Source organism: Psittacula echo (genome assembly GCF_963264785.1).
Source record: "Psittacula echo genome assembly, chromosome: 5".
NCBI lineage: Eukaryota > Metazoa > Chordata > Aves > Psittaciformes > Psittacidae > Psittacula > Psittacula echo.
In genome coordinates, this window is record NC_137739.1 from 11,473,964 (window position 1) to 11,492,543 (window position 18,580).

The following is an 18,580-nucleotide window of genomic DNA, read 5'->3' on the forward strand; positions in this document are numbered from 1 at the left end:
CGGGGACTCGCGCCGGCCGCCCGCCCGCCGGGATCTCGGTGGTAGCCGTTGGAGGGGGCGGGGACTTAGGGCCGCTGTGTGGCGTCCGGGCCTCCTCCAGCAATCGGCGGCTCGGGCTCGTGCCGCGGGCGGTTCCTGATTGGCTGCGCGGTCCCCACCCTGGGTGATAAATTCGGGGCGGCCGGGCCGGGCCTTTGTGTCACGTCGCGGGTCTGAGGGCGGGTCTCGGGGTCTGCGGCAGAGGCGGAGGGTGAGTGTTCGCGGCGCGTGTCCATGGCAACGCGGCGGGTCCGGCCCCGGGCTGAGGCCCTCGGGGTTACCCCCGGATTAACCCCCCACCTCCCGAGGGGCTCTGCTCCGCTGGGCCCGCCGCCTCTTCCCGTTCCCGCGGACATGTAGGCCCGGGACCTGCGGCGCTCAACCGGCAAAGCCGTGTAGGCCGTATGAGGGCCACGTCCGTGTGCCTTTGCCCCGCGAGGCCTGGGCGGCCGGTCCCGGGAGCAGCCTCCAGCCCGTGGCTCTGGCCTGGGCCTCAAGCTGTTCTGGGTCCGGTGCTGCCGTCTGCCAGCCGTGTGCTCGGGAGCAGCGGGGCTGTGTGCGGCTGTGCTGGGCCAGTGCTTGTCAGGCCTCCCACATCTCTTCCCTCGGCTCCTGCGGGCGAGCGTCCGCACAGCAGCTGAGGGAGCGTGCCAGAGTGGCTGCCTCATACCCTGCAGTGGTTCCTGCACACAGCTCCTCCAGGAGGATGTCTGAGTGTTTCAGGACAGGAGCTGCACCCGGTTCTGCTGGTGCCCTGGGGGCACTTGGCTCTTCTCTGTCCCTGGTGGTGTTCAAGGCCAGGTTGGACGGGCCTTGGAGCAACCTCTGCTAGTGGAAGGTGTCCCTGCCCGTGCCAGGGTCTGGGAACTAGATGAGCTTTAAGGTCCCTTCCAACCCCAGCCATTCTATGGTTCTGTAACTCTTGATGCTGCTGAGCTCAATAAAGAGCTGGAAGGATGAAGGCCTATGAAGCCTATTGCTGTCCCAGCTCTTCCTTTGTTGGGTGACACAGATATCTTATTCAAGCCTCATAGAGCCTAGCCCAGCACTGCTTTACATACATCAGCTATAAGTGCCTGTCACTGGCCCTGCTTGGGGTGTCCCAGGCACAGCTGACTGCATGCTGGGATGGGCAGGGCAAGTAGTGGCTCTCCCCAGAGCAAAGGCTGTTCACCAAGTTCATGTGTGCCTGTCACACTCCTTTCCTGCTCTCCCCAGGTGTAAAGCTGGTTGACTGATGTGCCCCTTGTGCTGTTCTCCCAGGCAGACTGAGAAAACAGATTCTGGATGCACTGCCTGGCACAAGGGCTGATTACCGAAGTGCAGAACTGGATGAGATCTGTGAACTTACCAGGAGTTTCCCTCCTTGGTCACTTTGTTGAGGTGCTGGACAGTGGCTCTGGGGGACAGAGGTAGGGTTTACGTGGGCACCTCTAAAAGTGCCTTAGACTTGAATTATTTCCTAGATGTAGGCAACGTCCAGGTGAAGTCTTGACCCCACCTGGGATCAGGCAGTGTAAAAATTATTCTGTGAGGCTCCATTGGATTGTTGGGATTAAGTGTCTTCCTACCCTGAGAAGAATGGCTGTGCATCTTGAGTGTGAAACTTGCTGTGGCAATGTGTCTGGGGCAAACTAAGTGCTGGCTAGATGAGATAGGGATGTTTTCTCAGAGGGTTTGAACACTGTTATTGGGAAAGAAATGTTTTGGAGTGTTGAGGTGTTTTGTACTAAGCTTTGTCTTCTATCTCCCGCCTCACTACCTGCCTCTTGTAGCTGTTGGATTCTCCCAGGAGACTGCTGATAGGGCCCTGACCAGTGACCGTGTGGTGGGCTTTCAGCTACCAGATTTGGAGTAAAAGGGATGTGTAATGGTAAGAGATACAATGATTCTTACTTCCCTTCCTTCGAGTTCTCATGCGATACCCTAGTACAGAAAAGGACAGGGGTTTGATTTGTGCTGACCTGTGTCCTGAATTCACGGCTCATCCTGTCTATGCTGGATGGTATTGGGAAAGATCTCAGTTTCCATGTTGTCCTGTGTATGTACTGTCATCAGTACTGTCTGGAAGTATAAGATAAATTGGAACCAGTTTCTCCAGTTTAATTTTGGAATCTGCATTTCTTGAGGAGTGCCTGACTTGAAGCCAGCTGCGCAGGAAGCCAGGATGCCATCAGGACTTGTGCAGCTGTGCTGGCAGGAGGCTGGCTGTGCTATGAGGCAGGCAGGCTGTTCCCCTGGGCCTGTGACCAGGTGCTGGCTCAGGCTGGGCAGGTTCTGCCTCTTTGCTTCAGTTTCCCTTCCCCATGGTGGGTGTTTGGAGCTGTGACAAGTTTGCTGAGCTGGTGTGGTGCTGCTGTCCAGTGAGTGATCAAAATGAAAATAGCGCCCTTGAACCTGGCTTCCCCTACCCTCTGGTTGGGGAGGCTGTGCTGTGTCCTATCCTGTGGTGCAGGGCCCTGGGGATGTGGGGCTGCTTCCCCTGTGACTTCTGTTACTGCAGTGGACTGGCTGGCATGACAAAGTACTGTACTGTGGTCAGTCCTCGCCTTGGGAAAGGCTCTGTCCCAGTGAGCCCGAGGACTGTGTGATCACAGGGGAAACCTTCACCCTGGTGATGTGTCCTCCAAACTGGGTGCTCAGACCCAGCTCCCAGCGCTCCTGGCCGGGTCCTGTGCTGGAGTGTGGAAGGGCAGTGAAAGTGGCTGTAGAACAGGGCTTCAGAAAGTCGGGCTGAGGAGCCAGAGGGCAGTTAATTTATAGCTGGGGTGCTCCATGTGAGCTGGGAGCCAGCAGCTGCTGTGCTGGTGCTGGCCCTGTGCTGAGCTTGGTGAACCTGCAGCTGCCTGCCTGCTCTTCTAGCCCTGAGGAGGCTGACGTCGAATGGGAGAGTGTGAGGGATGGCTCTCTTTCAGTGAGTGCTTTCCAAGAGCCAGGAAGCAGCTTAGTTCCTTGTTCATCTGGCAAGGCTGCCTGTAAGGTGATGGTGCTGCTCTGCACAAAGCTGATTACAGGTCCATTTTGTAAATGAGGTGCCTGGATTTCTGCTTAAGAGGAAACTCAGCTATAAGCCAGGTGTCTCACTCCTGCTTCTGGGTAGGTCTTTGGGTGTCCTGCTACATCCCTGGAGATTTTTCTGTTTGCTTCCTTTTGCAGAAGAGGAGGGAGAACTCAGTTACTTCTGGGGGTTGAAGTAAACCCTGCTAGGCAGGAGAGGAGTGTTAGAGGTAGCAGGAGCCATCTGCAGCAGCCGTTTTGACTCTTCCCATGCAGTACAGCCCAGAAAAGGCAGAGCAGTGAACTCTGTCCCTGCTTTGGAAGTTCCTCTGCATATAGTCCGTTGCAGGGAAGGTGTTTGTCTCCCTGTGAGCTGCCTGACTCCTGCCCTAATTCACCACTGCTTTCCTCTAGGGAAAGCTCCGTATCACTGTGAAAATGAAGTAGCTCGTTGTTCTCCATCGCGATTGAAGGAGAGGTGTTTCCCTTTGCTTCTGCCCTGCTCAGAGTCTGGCATTGGATGAAATGTTTGATAGCACCAGTGGCAAGCAGCTTGCTCACAGTCTCAGTGCAGCTAGCTAGTGTGGAGGTCTCTGATCATTTTCAGCCAGGAGCTATCCTGAAGTGGGAAACCAAATGCAGCGTGCTGTGTTGTAGGTCTCCTCTGAGGCTAACATTTGGTGAGCTGGGTGGTGTTAGTGTTGAGGTTCACTGGGGTAATTGAACTGAACAAGCAAGATTGCTTCCTTGAAAGAGCCAGCTGTGCCATGGAAATGGCCAGTGCCTGCTCCTCACCACCCTGCCTGGTGGAGCAGCTCAGAGGCTGCTTGCTGTATGGCTCAGCATTTCAGACCCATCCCTTCGTGAAGGCAGCTTCCCTCTAAAACCCCTCTCTGATTTTGCCTTTCAGGTTGTCTAATCTCCAGCGCTAACCAGCAATGCCACCTGCAATGGAGAGTGCAGAGAGGGGAGAAGGGGAAATGTTGTGCTATGAGGAAACAGAAGATGATAATGTCAGGTGAGTCCTGTCTCACAATGTGGCACAGACAGTATTGGGTAAGGCAGGAGACCTTCCAGGTTAAAGGGTGATCTTTCTCCTCATCTGAAAAGGGGTGGGGGACTCCAATAGCTGATTAATCAAATGTGTATGTGCAGTAAATCTGTTTAAATCAAAGTGTACCAGCAGGGATGGGAAGGAGCAGTGTGGCTAAAGCTGGCAGCAAGCAGTTGGGGTTTTTAGCCTTTACTATCACCTTGCGCTTCAGAAATGCTTTGACCATTTGGCAGTTGTGTTTGTGCCTTCCTGGCCAAGGCGAGGCAGTTTTCCATGGTTTGCTGGGCAGACTCATGTGATAGCAGCTTCTTGTTTGGAAAGAAGAGGTGAACTATGCTCTATGCCTCTCTTGCCTTTGCAGAATGCCCACCGGTTTAGGCAAGACTATTGTCTTGGAGGTTAGTTTAAACAACAAATTCACACACATGCTCTGAAAGTCGAGGCTTCAGACTTGGGAAGAGTGAGCAGGGTGCTTCCCAGAATACCTAGGTATTCCGTGCTGGTTGACTTCTCTTTGACTTGAGCCAGTTTCATGGTGCCTGGCTGCATGCCCACTCGGTGGGTCTGGAGTGCCTGTGTCTCTTGCAGCTATCTGTAGCAGACTAGTCAGAAAACCTGATCAGTGTCCTTTCCAAAGTGGACTGATGTTAGGCTGTAAACTGTCTGGGACTCTCGGGGAAGTCTTGGACCCTAAACTGTCGTCTTTTACATATTTATTTTCACAGCATCTTCTGACTTTTGTCGTTCTGGCAGTTCTGAGTCTGCAGAGTGTTACTGAACAAAATGGACTCAACACTTCAAAATAAGAAGCCGGATTTCTAAAAGTATTTATATATTTGGAACATGTCAATATTTTTTTTTTTATACCATATATCTTTGAGTTTATTTGATTTATATAACATACAATAAACAATTTGAAAGGTACCAATGATAAATTATAAGTAATGTCTTATGACAGGTCGGGGGTGCATTCTAAGCATCCCCATTGGGTCTAGTGGAGAGCAGTAGAGTCTGTGCCTGTACTAACTGAAACCCCAGGCAGAGAACTGGAGGAAGAGGAGCTGACATGGGCACCCTGCAGGAAGGAGAGGTGGGAGAGATCAGTCAGGGAGAGAGCCCAGTTCATGTAGGCTGTGCAGCCCCAAGGTAAGAGAGACCTGGGGAAAAGGGGGGTGTCTGCTGGGAGGATGGGCTGTGGGAAGGGTCTGGTCTGACCTCAGAGGGAGGGCTCCTGGTGGAGGGGAAAGGGGTGGCCAGTGATGAACCTCTTGTCTGTCAGGTCTATGGCAGGTATAGTGTGTGTGGGGGGACCTCTTAGGAAAGCCTTCTGCCACATGTGGTGAATTGTCAGGAATTTGGGATAGTTTTCTTCCCTGGCTTTCACATCACTTTTCCTCACCCACCTTTTTGTACATGAGCCGACTTCGTTATGTGAAAAGGACAAGGCTTGCCTCAAGTGGCATTCTAGCAGATGTTGTTACCCTCAGCGTACCGTGTATTTCTCTCTCAAGTACACACTTTATCCCTGAAAAATCTTCAGTCCTACTCACCAGTCTTAATATGGGAAAATAAGTAAGATCCCTTCCCAGCTTTTTTATTCTCTTAGGTACGCCTTGTATTTACAATCAAAGCTTTTGTACTCAATTATTACATCTTGACTTAATGTGGTGTCACAGTTCAGTGCATGTAAATTACAGTCATTCAAATAACACTGTGTCATAAAGAAGTGTTTAGTATGTTATGAAAAAATGTGAGGATGGAAGGCACGGACCCTGAGGTACAGTACAAGCTGGATCGTTTATGACTAGGATTACACCATATTTATATGCTTCCAAGCTATTAACCAAGCACATCTGTGTCTGCATTGCGGGTACATTTACGACTTCGGGCAAAAGGTCTATCTGATTTTTCTCATCAACATCCTCTATCCTGCCGGCGAATATCTTCCCACCGATCAGTACGCGTGGGAGGGTGCATGAGCACTGGCAAAGCTTGTGTCTCACAACAACTAATGCCAGGATCAGGCGGGAATAGATCTGGCTCAATTTCTGGGTCTACTGGCCCTGGGTCGAGAGGGTCCGGAGTGGTGTTTGTTGGGACAGGAGGGGCTGATGGTGCCGATGCCTCCTGTGCTGCCCTGTGAAGTGTCTCATAGACTGAGTGCCATACGGCCAGCAGTTTGGGAGCTGCCGCGTCATCCCTTGTGGCTGCATCCCAGAGGCAGACCCCAATCTTGTCCCATATTGCCTTCTGCTAAATATTAGTTGATGTCGCCTCAATGGCATGGCTCGAGACCCATATTAACAAGTCTTTCAGTCTGTCTTCATGCACAGTAACCCCCTTCTTCGCTAGGAATTTTACTAGTACTCTGTACACTGACTTGTGCTCGGGGGATACTGAGTTTCCCATGTTCCCGTTCCCTGCCGCTTACCTCAGTCAGAGGTATCGGTTAATTGCTGCAGCCTTTTGGAGTTCGGCTGGGTGTCCTCACAGATCGCGGAGTCACCGCTCTTCAGCAAGTCTCCGTTCGGGCGCCATTTGTGAGGATGGAAGGCAGGGACCCAGAGGTAGAGTACAAGCTGGATCGTTTATGACAAGGATTACACGATATTTATATGCTTCCAAGCAATTAGCCAAGCACATCTGTGTCTGCCTTGCGGTTACATTTACGACTTCGGGCAAAAGGTCTATCTGATTTTTCTCATCAACGTCCTCTATCAAGTTCTGACATCCTTATTCCTTGCCAGTTCCAACATCTTCCAAGTACCAGTCAGGGACGGGTCACTCTTACTTACCTGCTGTAGTTCCTCCTTCCCATGATCTCTGACAGTTGCGATGCATTCCAAGCCCCACAAGATAATGGTGAATTTTAATCACTGAAAGTGTCTCCATCCTCCTGTCTTTGTCACCCTTAAACGTTGCACCAGGGCAGTCTCTGCCTAATGCAGAAAGATGACTTAAATACCGCATCTGTGCTGTCAGGGTTTGCAGGTAACTGCTTTGCGGGGGCTTGGCTTGGTGCTTCCTTGGTGCTGCCATTGACAAACTGAGATGTCTCTTGTAATTCTAAAACTTTCCTCAGATGCTGAGAAAAGGATTAAAAATCTTTTATGGCCTTAAAGACCACAAGGACGTTTCTGACATGCACTGCAAATTCCCTGACAGAAATCATTCAATCCCCTGCTTCATTACTCTGTAAGCAAAGGCAGCCTTCCCAAGCTAGGACCGGTGTTGCCATGTGCCAGGGATGATGTGTTGCCAGCCAGTTCTGTTTGTATACATTCATGTGTTTTCTTGCCTTCCTAATGCAGGCTCATTTGTCTTGGAAAACACATTGCTTTCATTTTTATTTCCAGTGGGTAGTAACAGCTATCAAAAATATTTTGATACTTCTGTTTAACACTTCCAAGGCTGCAGAAAAAGCAAACCAAACCCAACTTTTCAACTCAGGTACTGATTGCTTTTCAAGCTAAAGAAAGGAGCAGGTATGTTACCGGCATTGTACAAAGCTTGTCTTGCCAATATACACCATGTGAGCCCTGAGTGAGCTTCGGAACACACTGCTTATAAATTCACTGTGACAGTGAAATGATCAGCGGCACTATGGGTCATCCTTTGCAGCTACCACCACGCTGATTTGTGTGCTGTCATGTTTGCTGCCTGAAAAAATAGCCTCTGTAGGTTTATTCTGAAAAGCTGTGCTCACATGTTTAGCTATGTTCTCGCATCTTGCATCTGAAAAGAGAGCTGTTTTCTTACGCAGGCACAGTTCCGTGCGTACACGTATTTCAGAACATATTCCCTGTCTTAATGCCATTTCTTGAGTGGGTGCGATCCATCACCAGGGTCTCTGCTGTGGCCAAGCCCCATGGAGGGGCCGGTGTAACTGCAGTGTTCAGGAATGCTGTAAAGCAGAGTTGTGACTTACGCACCTTCCCCTTCTACCAGATTACACTTAGAGAGCCAGCTTTTAGGTATCCAAGGGGTAAATCCAAGAGCAATCCTTGCTGTGCTTCTTCAAGGGGACTGGAGCTGCTCTGGAAGTGGCTTTCAAATGTGCCTGTATGGTTTTAGTATCATTCCCACATAAAATTCCTTTCAGAGGCATTGCATATATGCTGCTCGTTGTGTAATGAAACATGAAGCACATGGGAGAGGTGATGCAGCCTTGAGCAAAACCACGTTTGAGCCGTGGCCTGCCTGCATAGGGAGTCAGAGGTACCCGCAGTGTTTCTCTGCTCAGGTTCCCTGCCTCTCCAGCTGCCCTGATGCAGTCTTGTAAACTTAGATGGCTCAGGAACGCTCTCTCCCTATGGATTTAAGTGATCGCTGAAGGTTTAAGTTTGTGCCTAAGCTCAGCCTGCCTCCACTCTTGGGACCTGGGAGGCTCCAGCAGCCTGGCAGTGCCCTGTCGGGGTCCCCATCTCTTGGAAACGCAGGCAGTCTACCTACAATCTCCAGAGCTCTGCTTTGTGTCCTCTGGATGCTTTCTCCTTAGAAAGCGCTGGCTGCTGCCGTGTCTTCTTCATCGACCTCCTGCCATGAAGGGTCTACATTACCCCCGAGGTGGGCATTTGCTGTAGGTCTGGCACGGATGAGCCTTCCCAGCACGCAGAGCTGAAGCCTTCCACAGGTACCCCGAGAGAGACCCTTCTCCTGTGGGGACACCCTCCGGCAGCGCCGGCGCCTCATCCCGCTCCGGACACCCCGCCCGGGAGAGCAGACAGAGCTTCAGGGGCTCTGGCAGCAGGTGACCCACCTGCGGGGGGAGGCCGCGCCGGTGTCCGAGCGCGGGGGGAGCTGCCCTCGGTGATATAAGGAAAGCAAGTGCCTGGAAAACATAGGGTTAAAATACTTTTAACTTAATTTAGGTCTCAGATAGAGAACAACGTTTGTGTTGTAAGCCTGTGGTGTCATAACAGAATTTAATAGTCTTACTAACAAGAGTGAATTATTTCTTACCATCCTTCTAATTATCAGATTGGAGACAGTGACTCCCAAACATCTGCTAGCTTAGGATACTCCTTGTCTGCCCATCCTGTTCTGCTTGCAGTAGATTTTGTACGAAGGCCACACTGGTCTAAATCTTTGCCAGCAATCAGAAACTTACAGATAGGGCTGGTTTCAGCTGGTTTTGTGATTACTGGGGCATCCCACTGTGCCAAAGGTGAAAAGTGAGGAAGACTGCTTACTTCATCTTGAAGAGCCCTGCCCACAACCATCGGAGGGCAGTGTGCAAGCACCAAAAGGGAGGAGACTTATGATAATGAGTACCTAAAGTAATTGTAATATCACCGCCTGCTCTCTCTGGGGAACCTAATGAATATGCATGTTTGTGTGTAATAAATATCTGCTTGCTTAACCCCTCGGTGTGCAAGTTAGGAGGAGCGGTCCCCCTTTCACCCGGTGCCCTAATAAACATACCTGCTTTATAACTCTCTTTGAGTTGTAGAGTCTGATTCTGTGCTTCTATTTGGCACCCCAGATGGGACAATCTCTGCCCGGCTGCGGGACCTACTGAGGACGGGACTCCTCTGGGCACCCCCGAGATTTCTTGGGAGGACTCCCCCACTCACTCAGATCACCGCAGGGGCAGACAAGGACCATCACCAGTGAATCATCAGGTATGTTTAAACCAGGTAAAGGGGATACCCGTAAGTCATACTGAGACGTCTTACACGAGGTAAAGAGCACGGGTGCTCGCCCCATGGGTTAGTTTGGTTTGATAGGTTATCGATCCAAGGGTAACTGTACTAACGGCTTTATGAGCCTTTGGCAAGTAAACACTGGCTTAAGATTTCTGTCTTACAATTATTGGCTTAGACGACATTCTGTGTGAAGTGGGTGACTGAGAGATGGGCCCTTGTGTGAATGAGTGTTTTGTGTGAGTGAGACGTGGCATAGCTACGAAGCGAGTGTGGAGTCCTGATCCGCGGTTCCGTGTTCTCTGTGAGGAGAGCGGCCGGAGACAGACAAAGTGTGTATGTCTCATGAAATTGAACCTATTGTTGAGTTTTGGTGTCCTATCCACCGTGATATTGTGTGTGAACCAGTTTTCGTCTTTGAATGGTTTGTTTGTGAGGATAAAGTGTCAGTGAAATTTGGTTGGGATTTTTCGTGTGTTAATTGCCCGGGAAATTGGTCCGACTGGGACCGGATTGAACATTCGTGTGAATTAGTACGAGCAGTTTGTGGAAATCTGGGAGAACTAAAGAGCCAGTAGAGCAATATGGGGGTTAATTGTCAGAGTAGTGTTCAAGCTCGCTGGCGCGGGGCTGGAACTAGCCCTTGCCCTATCTGTCATCACTGTTGTTTGTATATCCAAGCTAAGTGTCGTGCTTGTTCAAAATATATTATCCCTTTTGGTGGGAGACAAGCGGTTTCTATACAGAACTTTTTGGAATTTGGGTGTATCCGTTGTGGGTGCCGTACTCCGTTACACCTTTTCCTCTGGGTAAGATGTTATTGTTGTAGGCTAACCGTGTCGTATATCTTTAAAGGACTACAATGGGAGGACAACAGAGTGGGGGAATTCTCAGAAAGAGCCCGTTAGGTTGCATTTTAGCTCATTAGAAAGATATAGGGGTGCCACCGGGAGGAATTGTGAATAAGAAAACCCTGATCAAATGTTGTAATCAGTGGTGGCCTTTATGTAAATTGGAAGATGGGGAAAAGTGTCCCTTCAATGGAACTTTGAATTATACTACCTTATTACAATTAATGTTATTTTTGAGACGACAAGGAAAATGGGATGAAGTTTCATATGCTGATATGTTCTTTACCCTTCGGAATCATCCTGAATGGCAGACAGAATGTGGGCTGGGGGCTCCGCAAGACCCGATGGTGTTGGCTCTGGAGAAGGGTAATAGAAATGGAAGTTAAAGAGATGTTGTTCGGCATGTAGTATAGGGCAGAGCTGTACCAGACTGGGAGAGGTAGGGGACCCTGGAGCTGGGGATTTACCAGAATATTATAAAACACCCGTGAGACAGGAACCACCACAAGAGGAAGGTGGGGATTCCGAATCAGACATCCCTCCAGGCAGTCCAGTATCCTCTCACACCCGAGGAAGGCAAGGGCAGGAAATACTGCAAGCAGAACAGGATGGGCAGACAACGAATATCCTAAGCTAGCAGATGTTCGGGAGCCAGTGTCTCCAAACTAACTGATAATTAGAAGGATGGTAAGAAATAATTCACTCATGTTAGTAAGACTACTAAATTGTGTTATGACACCACAGGCTTACAATGCAAACATTGTTCTCTAGCTTAGACCTACGTTAAAAGTATTTTAACCCTATGTTTTCCAGGCACTTGCTTTCCTTACAGCACTCGGTACCGACAGGCCCGCGGGGCCCCGCCGTAGGACGGCACCATCGCCACCGGCAGCCCAGCGCCGCCATCTTCCTCCCTTCTCGGACGCGAAGGCACCGCCCGCCGCTGGTCGCTGCCGTCACGTGGCAGCGCCCCCTGGTGCGCCGGTCCAGCCGCTGAGGGCGGGCCTGGCCGGGCCGCAGGGACCGGGGCCTGACCCGGTAGGGCTTGGCCCGGAAGCCCGCCCGCCGCGGCCGCGTGAGCTTCCGTGGCAGGGGAGTGCTGCGGGGCCCGGAGCTCTCCGCTTCACGCGCCTTGGAGCCGGGGTCCCTGCTCGGCGCGGAGCCGGTGGCTCCCGAGCCGCGCCGCTGGTAGCGGGCGGTGAAAGCCCAGCTCGCCTGACCCTCTTGGTTTGTTTCCCCGGAGCTGGAGCCGGAGATGATCATCCACATGGATCAGAAGGAGGAACTGCGGTTGTGCCGTCTCCGCTCCTGCGAAGGGAAGACTGCTGTGAGCGGCAGCTCAGGTAAGGGCCATCAGCGTGAACCCGTCATGAGAAACAGTGCTCCAGGAGCACCAGCGCCCACAGGATGTACAAGGGCGGCGATGCTGGGTTGGAGCAGGGCCCGTGCAGCTTCACCTGCTGCCTGTGACGAGGGTATTCATAGCGCCACAGGCCACCAGGCTGGGAGGGATCTCAAGGATCATCCGGTGCAACTTTTCCAGGCAGAGCATGCCCTGGACTGGATGTCGCAGTGCCCTGCCCAGCTGAGTCTTTAAAGTGTCCAGCACTGGGGAGTGCACCGCTTCCCTGGGGAGATTATTCCAATGGCTGGTTGTTCTCATTGTGAGAAATTTTCCTCTTGTGTCCAACCAGAATCTCCCCAGGAGTAAGTTGTGCCCCTCGTCTTTTCCATGTGACTCCTTGTGGAAAGGGAGCCTCCGTCTTCTTCATAGCCACCCTTAAATACTGGACTGTGGTGGTCAGGTCTCCCCTGAGCCTTCTTTTCTGTAGGCAGAACAAGCCCAGCTCTCTCAGCCTTTCCTCATACAGCAGGCTGCCCAGCCTTTGATCAAGACCCAGAGAAGGGCAGACAAGCAGTGATGTGTCCCTGTATCCTTTCACAGGCCTGCGCCGTCTGTGGCTTCAGAAGCTCCTGAACTAGACACGTAATGTCTCAAGATCTGTCTTCTTGCCTTCTCAAGCTGCGCCCATTGTAGCATCCGTGGCAGCTTGCAGCAAGGAGTTCCACAGCTTATTTAGGTGCTTGATGAATTGCTGCCTCCTTCAGTTTGCTTTGAAGGTGCCTTTTACTGCTGCCAGGAGTTCTTAATTTAGAAGAGATGGTGCAGGATAGATGCCAAACCACCCCACAGGCCACTTGTGTTTTTATAGTCCTCTGTGATACCCCCTATCAGCTGTACCTTTTCCCAGCAGAATGGGCAGTTCACTCATCTCCTATACAGAAGCTGTTCTGTGCCTCTGATGGTTCCTGTCATGCCTCTATCTTCCTCAGCTCTATCAGAGTGTCTCTGACATGGGGGATCCGTCCTCCCCCTTGCACACAGTCAGAATGTGGGTTTTGAGCAGCAAGGCAGAATTACGTTCTCTTTTCTTCCCTATTTTTTCCCCCCGGCACTCATTGATGCTTGACTGGCTGTGTTGTGTGCCTAGGAGCTGCAGTTTTCACCCAGCTGCTCAGACTCCAAGGTGCTAATGCTGGATGATATGAAGAACATTCTAGGCCCATCGTGGTGTAAGTGCAAGCTGTAGAGGCTGTTCTCCTCTGAAGGTCTTTGTTTACCTGCAGTGAACATCCCTGTCACCTGGTTGGTCAGTATCTTAAGGCTCTGCCACAGTTTTTGTCAGCCTTTGTGTCTTTAACCCTGAGGAACACAAAATCATCAGCAAATGTTTCCACCTCCCTTTTCCCTTCCTTACTGCCCTGTGAGCTTCACTCATCCTACAGCAGCTTAGTTTCTTTACCAGTTTTGGTGAAGAACGAATGTCTTTTGGGAATGCCTTTGGACCCCACATGTCCCTTTTGATAAAACTGGGGCCATCTCTGAAGAACTCCGAGTGGTTTGTGAAGTGAGACATCTCTTTCCAAAGGCCGTGCCAGGTCTTCCCCAGGCTGTCCTCTCGCCATCTGTCCATTAAGTCTTTTACTCAGATTTCTGTTTGTTTGCTCAGAATGTTGGGCCCCAGATCTCCCCTCCACCCCTTTCTGTGGCATCACATCAGCCACCTCCAGTCCCAACAGTGAGGTACCGGAGCCAGAAGTCCAGCAGCTTACTCTGCTTACCTGGAGCTTGCCTTGTAGCTATAGCACTGGCACTCTTGGGAATATCAGAGGTCTTGCCATCAACTCAAATTGGCATGTGCTGAGGAACAACCACATTCTTCATGTCTCTCTTGCTTATTCATTTTTGCCAGTTCAGCCTTATGCTTCTAGTATTAATTCCTCCTCATTGTGAACTTGCTCTCCTTCCACTTGAAATACTTCCAGTGAGTTCCTGTCTTGGTTTAGTTCAAGCCCTTTACAGACAGCGTGTCCTAGTTGCCAGTGAAGGTACCTGGTAGCTCAGAAGTAACAGAAATGATTGTAGAAGCACTAGAGCCGTGACAATAATTGTAAAAAGAAGCTTGACACTCCTCATCTTCCCCCAAAAGTATAGAACACCATAGAAAACTTAATTGTCACGTACTTCAGAAGGCTTTTTCAAGGTCTATGTAAAGAACAAAATTCTGTGTAAGTGCCAAAGTTAGCACCTCTTTGGGCACAACGGCAACAAAACAACTTTGCTAGCTCCACTGTCTACTCAGTATGTCTGACGAACTTGTCAAGAGCTTCATGCTGGCCTGCCAGGAACATCCTCTTTCCATCCTGTCTGTGGATATCACCTTTCTCTTTTCCTCGAGTCCTGGCTGGAGTAGCTGCAGAGAAATGGAAATGCCTTTGTGGTAACTAGCAAAATTGCATTTTCTGTTCCTCTCAAGGGATGGTTTTAATGAAAACTGTGTGAGGGAAGAAGTGGCATCACTGCCACAGCAAGCTGCCGGAGAAGGTATCTTAGGAGTTCACTGTGAAATCATATTGTGATGTTTTCTTGTCCTTCCCAGAAAGAGGAAGATGAAATATGTACATATATCAGTCTGGGGTTGAACTCCTAGACTCTCCTTCCTTTATTGCACACTTATGGTTCAGTAGCAACTCACATCTTCCATGGCCTGCACTTCCTTATCACAGCTCTGCCAGACCACAGGAGGTGCCTGTGGTTTGTACAGCAATCCCATGTGACCGATATGGTACTGGTTTATTTTATAAGAGTGTTCAGAGACCCACAAGATATCTGTTGAATCTTTAAGCAGATCTGGAGATGTGCTTTGTGTGCATGTCACGCAGGTCCTGTCTTGCTCATTCAGCCTGCAAAGAGCTGTGTTTCCTGTGGACAGCAAAAGGCACAGCGTTGTTGGGGGCACGTGGTTCTGGACCTGCTACATGCTCATCAAACCACATTCAGAGCAGTGGGCTGGAAGGAGTTCCTGCTCTCTGTGAACACCGTAGAAACCAGCACAAGCCCCTTGTCTTGAACAGGCTTTCAGGTGAGCTTGGGTCCGCGCAGCGAACATTCATAGCAGTAACGCTTCTGCAAGACTTTATATACGTAAGAGGGCAGGGATTTGTTCATTGCCTGTGTCCCAGGAGCCTCATAACTGTTCAGCTAGCGTTAATTTGACTTGCACCTACCTTCATCTTCTACCTGTGTTAGATTTCCTCAGTGCATAATCTGGAACCAGCCATGGGGGATCTTCAGTTCACCCACCACGTTGCACAATGGATTTGTTCTGCACCAGTGAAAGCATAAGGTTAATTTGCTTCTGCTCCAAGACTGGCATAAGCCAGGCTCCAGGCGGTCTCCGTGTCTCATGCCTCGTGCATCTTCTCTTTCTCTGCAGTACCAGCAGCACAAGAGCACGGAGATTACTGTTGCAACCCAAGTAATGTTCTGCTGAACAAGGCAGTTCTTTATGGCCTAACTCTGGCTCCCAGTTCAACTTTTAGTAACATCCTGTGGAGACAAGCAGAGAGAGCTGGGCTTGTTGAGCCTGGAGAAGAGAAGGCTCTGGGGAGATCATAGAGCAGCTTCCAGCACCTAAAGGGCCCAACAAGAAATGTGGAGAGGGGCTTTTGACAGGAGCAGGTAGGGACAGGACAAGGCGGAATGGCTTTAAACTGAGAGAGGGGAGATTTAGGTAAGGTGAAAGAAGTTCTTCCCTGTGAGGATGCTGAGGCGCTGGCACAGGTTGCCCAGAGGAGCTGTGGCTGCCCCATTCCGGGCAGTGTTCAAGGCCAGGTTGGATGGGGCTTGCAGCAACCTGGTCTAGTGCAAGGTGCCTGTGCACATGGCAGGAGGCTGGAACTGGATGTGATCTGTAAGGTCCATTCCAGCTAAAACCGTCCTGTGGTTCTGTGATTTTCAGATACAACATCCTGGAAGAGCAAGCATCTTTCCCATTCAAGCAGTAAACCTTTGCCTCTAATATGCCAGTGATTCCAGGAGACTGAGGTTCTGGTGAAGCATGCAGGGCAATTTACAGCATTTGCTCCTGTGAACACTCTGAAAAATCCACTGTGTAGTTTGGAGGGAAATACCATGTCCTGAAGGCAGGATATAGCAGAATGTTTTATACTTAAAGTCAATCTGTCTGCTGAATTTTTAGAATTTGTCCCCTTGGGATTTGCCCTGTCCAAAGCTTCCAGTCCTGCCTGTGACTTGTCTGGATTCTCATTTTATTGCAGGTGAAGATGGGATTGTGAGCAAGAATGAAGACAATGCCCATCAAGGCATCCCCAGGCCAGTGGAGCCCAAGGGTTTATGCTCAGGACTCTCCAAGGAGAACAGTTCCCAGGGTCCTGCGCAGGACCCTGTTCTCCCACGCAGGTCAGAAAGGATTGAGAGATCCAAGAGCTTCCAGGTGAGCTCCAACCTCATCCAGCATTGGAGAATCCACACCGGAGAAAAACCCTTGACCTGCACCGAATGTGGGGAGAGTTTCTGGCAGCGGTCACGTCTCATCCAGCACCAGGGGATCCACACAGGGGAGCGGCCCTACAAGTGCTCCGAGTGTGGGAAGAGCTTCAGCGTGAGCTTGAAGCTGATCCGACACCAGGTAATCCACACTGGGGAGAAGCCCTACAAGTGTGCTGAGTGCGGGAAGAGCTTCTCCAAGAACTCAAAGCTCGTCCTGCACCAGCGGGTGCACACCGGGGAGAAACCCTATGAGTGTACAGAGTGTGGGAGGAGCTTCAGCGTGGGTTCAGCCCTGACACGACACCAGCGGGTGCACACTGGGGAGAAACCGTACGAGTGCAGGACCTGTGGGAAGAGCTTCAGCTTGAGCTCAGCCCTGACACGACACCAGCGGGTGCACACTGGGGAGAAACCGTACGAGTGCAGGACCTGTGGGAAGAGCTTCAGCGTGAGAGTATCCCTGAAACGACACGAGCGGGTGCACACAGGGGAGAAGCCCTACAAATGTGCCGAGTGCGGGAAGAGCTTCTCTGAGAACTCGAAGCTCCTCCTGCACCAGCGCGTGCACACTGGGGAGAAACCCTACGAGTGCGGGACCTGCGGGAAGAGCTTCAGCTTGAGCACTGCCCTGATACGTCACCAGCGGGTCCACACCGGGGAGAAGCCCTACAGTTGTGCCGAGTGCGGGAAGTGCTTCAGCGTGAGCTCCTCCCTGACACAACACCAGCGGGTCCACACTGGGGAGAAACCCTATGAGTGCTCCGAGTGTGGGAAGAGCTTCAGCGTGAGCTCGAAGCTGATCAAGCACCAGGTAACCCACACCAGGGAGAAGCCCTACAAGTGTGCCGAGTGCGGGAAGAGCTTCTACGAGAACTCGCAGCTTGTCCGGCACCAGCGCGTGCACACTGGGGAGAACCGCTATGAGTGCACGGATTGTGGGAAGATCTTTGGCCAGAGCTCCACACTCATGAAACACCATCGGATCCACACTGGGGAGAAGCCCTACAGGTGTTCTAAGTGCGGGAAGAGCTTCTCCAGGAATGCACACCTCATCCTGCACCAGCGGATGCACACCGGGGAGAAACCCTACAAGTGCTCTGAGTGTGGGAAGAGCTTCAGCGTGAGCTCACAGCTGATCCGGCACCAGGTAACCCACACCGGGGAGAAGCCCTTCAAGTGTGCTGAGTGCGGGAAGAGCTTCACCGGGAAGTCGCATCTCATCCAGCACCAGCGGGTGCACACTGGGGAGAAACCCTATGAGTGCAGGACCTGCGGGAAGAGCTTCAGCGTGAGCGCAGCCCTGAAACGACACCTGCGGATCCACACTGGGGAGAAGCCCTACAAGTGTGCAGATTGCGGGAAGAGCTTCTCTGACAACTTGCAGCTCATCCGGCACCAGCGGATCCACACAGGGGAGAAGCCGTACAAGTGCTCTGAGTGTGGGAAGAGATTCAGTGTGAGGTCAGCCCTGCTACAGCACCAGCGGGTCCATACGGGGGAGAGGCCCTATGCCTGTGCCTTCTGCGGGGACAGCTTTCGGCAGAGTTCCCACCTCGTCCAGCACCTACGCATCCACACTGGGGAGCGTCCATACATCTGTGCTGAGTGTGGGAAGGGCTTCACCATGAGCTCAGCGCTCTTCCGGCACCAGCAGACCCACAGGGGTGGAGAGCCCCAGGTGGGGTGAGTGTGGGGAGCAGTGAGGTCTGATGCCCTGTGAGCAAAGCCCGGTGTCTCCCCCTCCCATTGACCACCCTGCTTGTGGAGGGTGAAAGAAGTTTCTTCCCCTAGGAATGAGCCCTCAGAGAGGAAGAAGGGGGGGGGGCCGGTGGAGGGAGCTGATTGGAGGTTTGGGGCAGGTGCCAGGAGGAAGGTGCCAGACTCTTTTCAGTGGTGGCCACCCCAGGATGAGCAGCAGTGGCCATGAACTGAAACACCAGAGGTTTCACCTCGACAGGAGGAAGAACTTGTTCCGTTGCAGTGGCAGAGCACTGAACCGGCTGCGCAGGGGGATGTGGAGGCTCCGTCTCTGGGCACATCCAAGCCCCGGCTGGACACGTTCGGGTGTCCCTGCCCCGGCAGGGCTGGGACCGGGTGACCCCGGGGTCGGCTCCCACGGCTCGTGCCGCTCGCACTGACC

The 18,580-nt window shown here is 51.7% G+C and overlaps 1 protein-coding gene across 11 annotated transcripts; it reads left to right on the forward strand.

Annotated features, from left to right (window-relative positions):
* Positions 1-40: 40 nt before the first annotated feature.
* On the forward strand, positions 41-18,129 carry LOC308221894 (uncharacterized protein). Of its 11 annotated transcripts, none has more exons than XM_080619278.1 (8): positions 41-250; positions 1,258-1,451; positions 1,815-1,912; positions 3,947-4,054; positions 9,576-9,714; positions 11,400-11,929; positions 14,811-15,010; positions 16,209-18,129. In XM_080619278.1, the coding sequence occupies exons 4-8, from the start codon at positions 3,975-3,977 to the stop codon at positions 18,125-18,127; spliced, it is 2,868 nt and encodes a 955-aa protein (XP_080475404.1). In that variant the 5' UTR covers positions 41-250; positions 1,258-1,451; positions 1,815-1,912; positions 3,947-3,974; the 3' UTR covers positions 18,128-18,129. The 11 variants fall into 11 exon arrangements, 9 of the variants coding, with proteins under 9 accessions (XP_080475404.1, XP_080475407.1, XP_080475405.1 ...); XM_080619281.1 differs by having other exon boundaries at positions 1,258-1,422; XM_080619279.1 differs by having other exon boundaries at positions 1,303-1,451.
* Positions 18,130-18,580: the final 451 nt, after the last annotated feature.